The sequence below is a fragment of the Podarcis raffonei genome, chromosome 8 (assembly GCF_027172205.1).
Source record: "Podarcis raffonei isolate rPodRaf1 chromosome 8, rPodRaf1.pri, whole genome shotgun sequence".
Lineage (NCBI taxonomy): Eukaryota > Metazoa > Chordata > Lepidosauria > Squamata > Lacertidae > Podarcis > Podarcis raffonei.
In genome coordinates this window covers 28,137,559-28,150,001 of record NC_070609.1, presented here as the reverse complement: position 1 = coordinate 28,150,001, position 12,443 = coordinate 28,137,559, and the positions used below count along the sequence as shown (strand labels likewise).

The 12,443-nt window shown below is 43.4% G+C and overlaps 1 protein-coding gene across 1 annotated transcript in view; it reads left to right on the top strand.

The window, feature by feature from the left end:
* CLIC4 (chloride intracellular channel 4) overlaps nucleotides 1–2,910 on the top strand; it is a 41,532-nt gene extending 38,622 nt beyond the window's left edge. Inside the window, exons 5-6 of the mRNA XM_053398758.1 lie at nucleotides 1,936–2,117; nucleotides 2,699–2,910. Coding sequence (XP_053254733.1) covers nucleotides 1,936–2,117; nucleotides 2,699–2,863 — 347 coding nt within the window. The 3' untranslated portion in view covers nucleotides 2,864–2,910. The remainder of the gene's footprint in view (nucleotides 1–1,935; nucleotides 2,118–2,698) is intronic.
* The last annotated feature ends 9,533 nt before the right edge of the window (nucleotides 2,911–12,443 follow it).

Sequence of the window (12,443 nt, the reverse complement as noted above, 5' to 3'; positions counted from 1 at the left end):
ACCTTTTGCCACAGGGACCTCATACAGCAGCTCATTGTAAGGAAACAATATTGACAGCAGTATCTTTTCCATGGTGCATTTTTTTGGTGGCTTTTGTACTCGGTTACAGTTTCTGCTCACTTTCTATCTGCTTTTTTCCTTTGTGGCCTGTAAAATACTGTGCTTAGGGATGGACTGGCCATGTAAGTTATTGCTTAAGTCATTTGCAAGGCTGAGCTACTGATGAGGATTTTCTCAGGCTCACCTTTAACCCTGAATATATCAAATAGTCCCAGCTCACGTATGCCCTGTGCTGGAGACCAGCATTCTGCAGTTTAGCTATCTGTATTTTGTGATCTGTGGAAATCATGTGGAAATGCGTGTTTTATTCTGCATAATTCCGCTTCTGTAGTCCTGGGGGAGGAGCTGTATAGGGCACTGAAGTCCCACCCACTGGCAATCCTTCTCAAGTCTTCACAACCACAAGGGCTAGAAGTTTATTTTTCATTAGAGATTGTTTTTAAAATTTTGCAGCAAGTATCTCATTCTGTGGCTTTTCTGGACTTGCATGGAATTGCAGCATACACATAGCCATGATTACTGAAAATAAATCCTGATGGCACTGAGCTTTGGGAAACAGATATAGCTAGACATTAGTTGGAAGGCAAGATGAAGGCACCGGTACAAGTAGGTTAATTTCCAGAATTCTGTGGAGTAGTCTTTGGGTACGGCAACCCTCTACTGACTCTCTACTTCACTTGGTTTCAGATGATTTGCTTTGACTATAAGCTGGCCTGTTTCTTCACTGTTCTGCCAAGTAGTGTCCTTCAGCTTGCATGCCCAATGGCTGCTTCTCTTCTGAATTGGAGCAGGTGGGGGGAGTATTGCACACACCCAGAGGAGTTTTGCACCAAATGCTCCAAGGATTCTCCTACTCATCGAAGATATTGGGGGGGGGGGGAAGGCTACTCCTGTGGAGCTTCTGGGAGGGAGCCATTGTCTTGAAGTCAAACTTACATCAGCATTGGCTCAAAACTGGAAACAACACTGTTGTGACTAACACAGAATGCATGCAGTAGATGGGAGAATTCCAAAGCAGACAATCCCACAGAATGGCTCATAGTTCTCATTCCAGGCTAAGGGCAATGCTTCTCTCTGAACTGCCATGCAAGATGTACAGAGGTTAGTTGGAATTCATCTCATTGCTGCCAGAGCAACTTTACTCGATGGCACATTGCTCCCACTATGAAATCCGATCTGGGGTTTGCTTTTTCTACATCTTGCAGACCTTCCTGGGTTCAGTGGAGGCAGAGCTTTAAGGGTGTAAAATCTTGTTTGCCCTAGCCTGTAGAAGCAACAAAGCCTTCATTACTTTGATTCATTAGTACTTGTAGACACGGGGTTTCTTTTGACATTCTAAAGTTTAGAAGTCATTGCTTGGATTGTCTTAGAGAAGGAGCATTGCTGATATCCTCTTTTTGCAGGGTTATGTAAATACTTCTCCAACCCTACATTCTTTTTATGGCCTTTCAAACAGGCGGGGCAAAGCTCTCTTTCCTGTAAGGAGAGAAATGTTGGTGAAGACTGCCCTCTGCTGTTACTTCAAGAACTAATATGCAACAGTAATGGAGCTTAATGTTGATGTTAGCCACTCTGAGCCCGGCTTGGGCGGCGGAGGGCGGGATATAAATAAAATTTATTATTATTATTATTATTATTATTATTATTATTATTATTATTATTGAGCAGAAATTGAGTGCTTCATCAGGGCTGAAAGGGCCACATTCTAAACGGCACCCCAAGTGAACAGATTCTCCATTTTTTGCTTGGTGGGTGATTCATAGATTGCTTGGCGCTGTTTCCATTGGGGGTTAGGTACATAGGTTTCAACTGTGATTGATTTATCCAGCACCATCTGGCTTTCCTTCTTCCTTTTTCACTGGCTAACTCTTCCAGCCTTGGAGAGAGGCCTTCTGAAAACTCTGCAGAAGTTGGATGAGTACCTGAATACACCTCTCCCTGATGAGATTGATGAGAACAGCATGGAGGATATCGCAGCTTCCACCCGCAAGTTTCTGGATGGTGATGAGATGACGCTAGCAGACTGCAACTTGTTGCCCAAACTACATATTGTCAAGGTGGGTGGAACTACCTTGAGGGCTAGTTTACATGTGCACACATTTGGCGCTTGACTCAACTGAACGAGATAATTTCCTGTAGTGGCAAATGGGCTTTGGGAAATTCTATTGGGTGCCTGCACACCTACAAGTTGCCACTGATGCTAAGCTTCCTATTCATTTTACAGGGAAGGGGCCATACCCAACCCAAGTTGCATGCAGAAGGTTGCAGGTTCAATCCCTGTCTTACACTGTGTCAAATCACTGGCCCATCTATCTCAATATTGCCCACACTGATTGGCAGCTGCTGTCCAGGATTTCAGTCTCTCCTAGCATTACATGGAAATGCCTAGGATTGAATCTGGGATCTACCACTCTACCTCTGCTTTTACCACTGAGCTCCACCCCTTCCCCTGGATTAGGCAAGATGGACAAGTAATCTGACTTGGTATTAAGCAGCTTCCCCTCTCATTCTTATATGCAGACAAGTCCGATGCTATTTTGTGGTTCTGGTTGCGGTCTCAAAGCACAAAAATTATGGGCTGGTCCAATCTCTCTTTGGACATTGTAAAACAGCTGTTCTTCCCTTTCTTTGCTCCTAGGTTGTGGCCAAAAAGTATCGCAACTTCGATATTCCCAAAACAATGACTGGGATTTGGAGATACCTGACAAATGCCTATGGTCGTGATGAATTCACCAACACTTGTCCTGGAGACAAAGAGATTGAATTCGCCTACAGCGATGTAGCTAAGAGACTCACTAAATAAGCAGTGTTTCGCACACATTTCATAACGAAACGCTTCTTTTAACAGACTGCTCCCCTTTTGTCTTTTTAAGATAGTGATTTACTTTGCATGTACTTGCAGTTATTCAGTGTTACATTGGGTAGACCAGGTATTTTTTCTCTTTCAAAAAATGCAAACCAATGTTATGCCGTTTGCTTTGTATCCTATAATAAGCAAGCTGAGCACAGCAGTTAATGTTGCAGTGAAGCAATTCTGGAACCTGGCCCAGAACTGCTGAGTGGGACCCCTGCTTTTACTACCTGGGCCTGCAGATCATGAGTCTCAATTAGGTAGGACAGCCATCTTACATAGTCCAAGGAACCGAGTGGTAAAGCTTTTCCTGGATTGAGCATTTCAGGTAGTGGGAGTGGAGTGCAAGTTTGAACACTTTCCCTATATTAGAAGGCACCGTCTCTCTCTTGTCTGCACACACTTGGCTTGTTGGGGAGATGGCTTCAGCATGTTCTTCTCCGATAGAATATTTTAATGCGCAGAATTTTATTCATTGCAGAGTGAATACAGCCTCCGCAGCTCCAAATTTAGGTGATTCAGCCTAAGGAAAGGTTGTTGTTTTTTTTACCACTTGCTTCTTCTGATTATATAAAGTGGCCTTTAAATCTCAAATTGCATCTTGGGATTTTCATATTTGTTTAGGAAGCACTTCTTGGTGTGATTTAAGGATTATTTATGTATTTTCGAGATGCTGTTGCATACTTTAGTTCTCCTGAAACACTGTACCTGCTGGTCTGTCTGAACAGTGCACCAAAGCCTCTTACTGCCTCACCGAAAAGAGCTACACGCAAAACCTTTGGGCAAGCATGCCTGCTCATGATGAAAAAGGCACATTTCAACAAGTTCAAATGCCACAAGCTGTGACCCATAGACACCAGGAACCGAATAAACTGTGTTCTTGGAGGTGACAAGGGTTCACTGCATATGCTTGCATTGGGGGGTGGAGGGGGAGTACATAAGTCTCCAACTGATTGGATCAAAAAGCAAGACATCTTTATTGGATGAAGCACAATAATCCAAGGCCATAATAGCAAGTTGCTTTTTTTTTTTAAGGCACTAGGAGGCTTGTCAATATGTGGGATTTATTTCTTAAATAACATCATTCCAAACCTGAGCTGTCAAACAGCCTAAATATGCCAGATGTTTCTACTCAACATGTAACTACTCTTTTATGTTGCTAGCAAGAAATGCTGTGGTTGGGTGCCAGGGGTGCTTTCTTCTCACTGTGCTAATGTCAGATTCCTGCAAGTAACTATTTTTTATTTTTAAATATGTGCAAGTGGCCTTTAGATACCAACTGTTTTGCCTTACGTGCATAATTCCATATTGATGATTTTCTCCTTGGTCGTTTGTAAGTGTGGAATGTGGAGTTCTCAGCCCCTCTTTCAATTGTTTCTCCCTTCAATAAGTCACATCTGACTGCTGCATATGTACCTGATCTATATTTTTTCACATCACAGTCATTAACACATTACAAGGTCCAAGTTGTGTATTTCTAGAACAGCACCAAGGAATAGCACTGTAAAAACAAAAATGGTTTGTGTTTCTGACTTGGGTTTTCTTTAATAAAAGGAAAGGCAAGGATTTGAGGCATGGAGCAAACTTTCTATTTATTTTAAATGCCATCAAAGACTACTCCAGCCAATCAACACTAGCCTTCTTGCCAGCGTAGCTTTTGTAACTTTTACACTGGAATGTACATTTTTAAAGCACGTATAAGGGCTCCTGTTAACAGACTTTCTCTCAGCCCAACTCTGTACATACTTGCTCAGAAGCGAGTTGCCCTGAGTTTGGCGTGGTTTATTCCCAAGTACACGTGTGTAGCATTGCAGCCTGGCTTACTCAGCATAAGTGAGAGCATGGAAGAGGATTAGGGAACCTTTTTTTTTGTGTACAAAATTTCATTTCGGTGAGGGACTTGGTGTTAAGAGCCTTAGGTTTGTGGTTTTTTCTTCTTTTAAATCTAAGAATCATATTTACATTGTGATCTGATCCAATAAGTAGATACATGATTTCAATAATAGCTTTGTATTTGTTATACATGCCTTTGTGGTGCCTTCTTTCTCTTTGCCAGTATTCACAAAAGCCAGTCTTAGGCTTAAGGGTGGCCCCAAAGCATCCTGCAGCTTTGAGACAAAACACTAGAAGGTAGAACCTTTTCTAGCATGTTTGTACCTCTTAGTTTAATTTCACTGGCCTGAAATCTGCTCCAGATTCTTCTTCTTGCTGATTTTGCCTTTAAGTCAGTTGACCAGCTTGGTGTACACATTTGGGGGGTAAGGTACCCAAAGGGTAGAATTGTGTTGTACAGCATGGTGGATCTTATGCACAGGGTGGTTGTCCTGCTAATGCCCACACTTGTTTGCCTTCCAGTTGTCATTTTGCCTGGCAAATTTAAAGTTTCAGATTAGAAGGTAGGATGACCAGTGTGACCAGATGGGATTCGAGGAAAAAGATGGTCAGATGTGGGCCATTAGCTCAAATTCTTGCCAAGTCACTGTCCACATAACCACCTCTTATGTAACTGCTATTTCCCCATCTGGTTACTGGATCCATTTAGTCTGGAACTGGTGCTTGGTGGATTGTGTTTATTTGAAAGCGTACCTTTAATGAGTCATGAAATAACTCTGCACCTCCCAACAGTATCAGTCAAAAGGGAGGAAGCAGCCTGCCAATTTATTTTAAATTACACCACAGCACAGGACAACCTTTATCATTTGATGCTGATTATGCCTTAATACTGTTTGACGAAACCTTTCCGGTTTGAAATGTAGGCAGTAGTTGAATCTTATGCTCTTGATTCTATTAAGTTGGAACAGAGAAGTCATTTGGAAGTACAGTATATTTTACAGAGAAGCATTATCTCTTCCTCATTAATATTGATGTGCATAAATGTTCTTTCGTGTGACCAGTTATCCACTTGGTGTGTAGTAGAGGCAGTTTCTCCGACAAGATAAGGTGCGTAATTTGTGGTTGCAAGTGATCAACCATTTGGTTAACTTTAGCAGCCCACATGGGTGAAAGCATTCAGTTTTCCTCTTGAATGAATAAAGAGGTGGGCGTGTGTTTGTGGATGGGGGGCTTCTGTCATCAAATGGGAAATTTTTTTATAGTTACGTTTTTGCAACAGAAATGTGAAAGGAATTCCCATTAGCTAACCTTTGTTTAGCCTATGAAATTGGTAGCATTCATAAACAGATTAACTTTCTGGAAGACAGAGAAAACCCCAAGTTTGACTTAACGTTTATTCTTCCAAGGTTGGAGAGGAGGGAGTGTGGAAAGACATGTGTTGTACCTACTGTATTTATAGTTTGGGAACTTGCCTAACCTGCACAAAACTGAAGAGTTAATGATCTTGCCACTTGCCAGTTTCTTACAAAATTGATATTTTTTATGTACATATGCATTCTTAACAGAATTTCAAATATTCTGCTTCTAGCCATCCAAAATAGCAAATGTAGGTCTAATTCTCACAGACATTCCCCAAACCCACCATCCTCAGACTTTTGAGCATGGGATGAGAGTTGCATGAGAACCATAAGTGTGAGCAAGAGCAGCTCCTTGTAGCAATTCCTTAAATGTTCCTCCTGTATTAACGTAACTTCCAAAATGCCTTTCCACTCCTATAGCCAAAGATGTTTTAAATTCCCATTCTAGTTGTCAGTCTAGGAGCATTTGAGGAATCACTCCTTTGCCTAAACCCGGGCGGTGGAGGGTGGAATCTGTGGCCCTCTTGATGCTGCTTGATTCCCAGCTCCCAGTAGCCCCAGCGGGCACAGTCAAAGGTCAGAATTATGGGAGTTGCAGTCCAGCAACAAGGCCACAGCTTCTCTCACTTTTGCCCTAAAAATAGGCAGGAGTGTTAATATTTAGAATGATTGAAGTCATCTCAGAACTGGTATGCCTGGGGAAATTCTGTGCATGTATTATTGTTAGCCACAGGATAGTTGTGCCATTGAAAGAGCCTGCTGGCTTGGACCACTCTGAGAGGCAGCTCCTACTGAAGGGGAACATCCCAATTGGCTGCATCTAATGTTACTCTGAGTGCAGAATGCTGCCTGGATTCTGCTTCACAAGTAACAAGAAGGGTTGAGGTGGCCCTGAAGTCCTTTGTGCAAACATAATTCAGGAGGAAAAGTCTTTGCCCTCGTCCTATGCCCTTTGATGTCATGACACTATGGATTCCAATGTTTTGGATGATGCATTGTCCACATGCTCTCTGTTGGGTCATATTTGTATAAGATAATTGGCCATTCTGCTTATTTTGTTTATAGTGAAATAGAATTTATTTTTAAAAGAAAAGCTGTGGGTTATATCCAGTGTTAGTCATGCTCCATCAGAGAGTAGACCCATTGAAATGAATGGGCATGATTAATTTGGGCTCACTCATTTCAGTGGGCCTACTTTGAGTAGCACTTGTAGTGACTACAACCCAGAGAATTAAAATTGCATGACTTATATATCAAGAGATGCCTTTTTAACAAGGTCACTTTTGCTCAGCAGGCAGAGCCTTGAGGAACAAAGAGAACAGGTGGAACACTTCTCTCAAAAGTGTGCAGAGCGTTTGTGAAATCATTACACTTGTCTGACTCGCACACGAACCAGTGTGCCACATTCTGGGCACGGAGGGGTAGGAAAGCAAACCTCAGGTTCCCCACCTCTGTCAAGTCCTTCCTCTGGGACTCCAGCTCTCATGAGCCCCAGCCAGCACAGCTGAAGATCAGGCCTCTGTAACAAAAGTATTTTCTGTGGACTCGGCTCAACATGCATTTGTGCACAAATTTATTTTGTATGTTATCAGCCTAAAGCTCATGGGCCACAGAAATTGGTCTAGCCTATCTTACAATGCTAGAACTATGTGCAAATATTAACAGTGACAAAGAGAAACCAGCTTAGAAATCTGGCCATTCTAGCCTACCAGTGTCTAAATGTAACACACAAAGGTGTTCTAATTCATACTAAAAGTGTTATGTATAGTGGGGGGCTACACATGAGAGCTGAGGTCTGGCTTCATTCCCTAGTGCTTGAAGCATGTATATTCTTTGGGGGGGGGGGTGTGGAACCTTGGTTATCACTCACATGCCTACCTGCCTTTCTATGAAATGTTGCTTTAAGAGGCAATGCTAAATCAACTCTTCATTCTAAAAACGAATAACTGTCCCCTCCCAGCTGTGACTAACAGTAGACATTTTATCCCTTGTTGAAACCACAATTGCTTAGATACAGTCAAGTTCCTTCTTATCCTTTTGAACATACCTGAAAAGGTTGTTCTGAGCAAACCGTGTTTTAAAAATATATATCATCCTGTTTTATCTGCTCAACTGTTGCATCTGGGTGGGCGGGGGCACAGATTCCCAGAATGGACAGGGCATTGATTTGGCATTTGTACAGAGATACCTGGAATCTCTTATGATATATTGTAATATGCTTCTCTTTTCACTTTTCTGGAATATCTTTTACAGGTATACTGGCAAACTGCTGGCAGCTGTTTTAAAAAATAAAATTTATATTTTTCACTTAATATGATCTTGGCTATTTCTTCTCTGGATTTCTGGGGCAGGGGCTATAGCTCAGGGGGTGGAGGGCATGCCTTGCATGCAGAAGGTCCCAGGTTTAATCCTAAAATGGGAAGGGCTCCTGTCTGAAACCCTAGAGAGATGCTACAAGGCAGTGTAATCCAGCTTTCTCTAACCTAGTGCCTTCTAGATGTTGCTGGATTCCAACTCTCATCAGCCCTGACCACCAAATGACTGTAGCCATTACTCCGAATGACTGTAGTTTGCAGTGCCTCAGCTCAAGAGAGGTCTTTCCCATCACCTACAGATGTGATTCCCTACAGATATTGCTGGACTACAACTCCCATCATCCCTGGCCATTGGCCATGCAGGCTGGGGCTGATGGCAGTTGGCGTCAGCAACATCTGGAGGGTGGAAGGTTGGTTTAGGTTTAGGTCAGGGTTTCTCAAACTTGGGTCTCTACTGTTGTTGGACTACAACTCCCATCATACCTAGGTTTTGGGACCCAGTGGTCAGGGATGATGGGAGTTGTAGTCCCAGCAGCAGCTGGAGAACCAAGTTTGAGACCCACTGATTTAGGCAATACCAAACTAGATGGACTCAAAGGGGGCCTGCATCAATATATGGTAGCTTCTTATGTTCCTACATCTGTTTTGCTAGCTTTTGAATTTGAGCTTCAGATGTGGGAAATTTATGAGATTGACTTGGAAGTTGAATTTGAAATGAACATTTTGAAGGAAGCTGTTTGCTCAGAGAACAGCCAAGAAACTTGCACATTAGCTAAGAATTTATCTCTATGCTGCTTTATAGCAAAAAAAATGGCCCCCACGGTGGCTCACAAAGGATGATGCATACCCACAAAATCAAGACAACAAAATCTTAACATATCAAAACTAAATAAAAACAAAAAATCCAAATACATTCATGTTCCTGCCAAATGTAGAGGGCAGTCCCCACAGATATGCCACAAAGAGCAGGAGTAAATCCTACAAGAGGGTGGTTCAGGGCAGATGGAAAAATGCTCTCCTTGGTAGTCCAACACAGTCTCTCCCCTGCAAGTGAGTTATCCAGGCACAATTTGAACAGCAGGATTGGGGAAACGCCCCCTGCAACTAGTGCTATGCTTTCATTTGTCCTGTAGGTGTCTCCCTCCACCATCTTTCGAAAACACATATAGAGCGTCTAGAGAAGAGCACCTGCTTTGCTTGCAGAAGGTCTCAGGTTCAATCCCTGACATCTCCAGGTAAGGCTGGGAAAACCCTTAGCTGAAATCCTGGATAGCTGCTGCCAGTCAGTGTTGACAATACTGACTTGCTGTAAGGAAAACACCTTTTGTTTCTCAAGGGGGATATTTTAATCTAGCAGCTGATAGGAATCTCAAAGTGACCTGTATGTTGTATTTCTGCAAACCTTGGGGTTGCCCTGAGGCTACTGAAGCTTTCGTCTTGTGCCTGCGTGGTGACGTTCTGGCTACAGAAGGGTCACTGCTCTGAGAATAAGTTCACTACTGGTAAAAGTAATTGAGTCTAAATAGAAAACAGCGCACACAGAACTCAGCTGTGAAGGCTGCCTATTTTGCCAGCAGAAAAGTGAAAGAAGTCGTACTTCTCTTCCACACAGCACCTAAACTATGGAATTTGCTCCCAGAAGATGCAGCGATGGTCACCAGCTTGGATGGCTTTAAAAGAGGATTAGACAAATGCCTGGATGATAAAGCTACCAGTGACTGCTAGCCGTGATAGCTGTGCTCTGCCTCTGTGGTGCGAGATGGTACGCTTCTGAATACTAGTTGCTGGAAACTGCAGGAGGGAAGAATGCTGTTGCACCCTTTGCCGCAGTATAAACCCTGAAGCAGGCCTGGAACGCAGCCGTTGTAAGAAGGTTCTTTCATTACAGGCTCCAGGTTTTCAACAGAAAACTGTTCTGAGGCTGGCACATAATTGAAGCCAGGAGGGGAGAGAGAGCCACGTCTGAGATGCACTTTCTCGAGGGTTGTGGCTTTCTGGGCACCTTTTGAAGTGGTTCTTCGTACCTGTTACTTTAGAACCTCATCCGAACACCATTTCAAAGCCAATCTGTTGAAAGGGGAAGACCAGAAACCGTGACCCTTTTTTCTAGATCTTCCATCAGCCTTTTTAGATATGCTGTGTTGCTATGCGTATGCTGTGTTGCTTTTTAGATATGCTGTGTTGCTAGATATGCTGTGTTGGCTTTGATAAAACACCTTCATAGTCCTGATGAAGCAAGCTCTCATGGGTGACCTTGGGCCAATGGTCCGTTTGACATGTTGCACTAAGGATTAAACCCTGTTTTATGTTAACTATGACTTAAGATGAACACCTAGCATGCCGGGACACACTTCTCAACATTTGGAAGGCCACAGGTTAACCAACCCCAGTATATAGGATAGCACATTTGCCCCCCTCATACCTGATCACATTTTAGTACCTGACCGTGCCACTCTCTTGATCCAGCCCCACTTCATAGGTGATAGCATAGATGACTTTAAAAGGGAATTAAGCCAAGCCAAGGTAAATAAGCCTTATAAGTGGTTACATGCATGATGGCTGTATGCAGCCTCCAGCTTCTACCCCTGCATATCAGTTGCTTAGAGGCAGCAGTGATGGATGGCTATTGCACTCATGTCCTGCTTGTGGTCTTCCCAGAGGGGTTGGATTGCGCACTGTAGGATGCTGGAAGGGAAGTGAGGATTGGTCTGATAAAGTAGGACTGCTCTTATATTTTACGAGATGCCCAAGGTGCAAAATTGCCTGTGACCAAGACCCATCACTACTTGATTGTAGCCCATTATCAGCAAAGCCCTCACTCCCAAAAAGGGGGGTTCACAGAGCAGAAAGAAACAAAGGGCAAACTGGCACTGCTTTTAACTAACTACTCTCTCTCTCTCTCTCTCTCTCTCTCTCTCTCTCTCTCTCTCTGTGTGTGTGTGTGTGTGTGTGTGTGTGTGTCTTGCCAACCACTCCCTTCTGATGCTGGAAGTTTTCCAAGGATGGAGAAAAGGCAAACTCATGATCCTTTTGATGGGAGGCTTGTGTTCTTACCACTGGACACACAGATGAATAAACTGGTTTCAAGACAAAGATCAAGCAAAGGAACTTCAAAAAGGAGAATGCCAAATGACATCTCCACATCTTTGGTGCTCCAGGCAGAGGGCTTGGTGGGGCATCATCAGAGTTGTTTTTTTGGTCAGGTTTTCAAAACAAGGATTTTGCTAAACCAAGGCTCTGATGGAAGCTAGATTGCCCTTTGAAGCAAGAATGGTGCAACTCTGGGAGACAGGGGCAGTTTTCTCTGGCTTCTTGGCCCTGCAGCCTAAAGAGTTGGGGGATATATGTACTTGTGTCTCATCTGTATATGGAGGTGTAGAGAGGCTTTGTGGAGATCCTACAGGACGGGAACTCTAAGCCTTCCCAAGAGAGGGTTTCATGTTCCATGAGACTCTGCTCTGGATGACATGACTGAACTTACAGGATTTGGATGGTGGAGTTTCAACAGAAAAATATGTCCCTCCCTAAACATGGGGCTTGTCTTGGGCCTTTGGGGCCACAACCTGCCAGGCGTTTTGTCCTGGTTCCATTTTGGCCTAGCACATTTTGCCCAGGCATTGGTCCCGAGGTGACAATGGTGAAAGAAAACAGCCACCTACCTCTATGTTCATTGGAAGGGCTAGTATGGGGAATTCAGGCAACTTAGCAAGGCTAGATTGGTTTTCCCCACTGCACCCCCATAGCTGCAAGAGTGGAAGCTGGTGGAAGAGTTTGTCACCTTTGAAAACAAAACAGAAATTAGTTTGGCAAATGTCGTCTCGGCTGTGTGTCATGATGGTTGTACCCCTGGGGCCTGACTTGATTCATAATTAGGCTTGACAAACCAAAACATTTACCCACCCGCAAACCAGCTCAATTTTTTGCAGCCAATTTTGAAGCAAAGTCAGAGCCTGCCATGTTCCTGAGGATGGCGGGAGTGCAGAAGGGTCCAACAGTTTTCCTGCCCCTTATAAACAAAACAAAAGC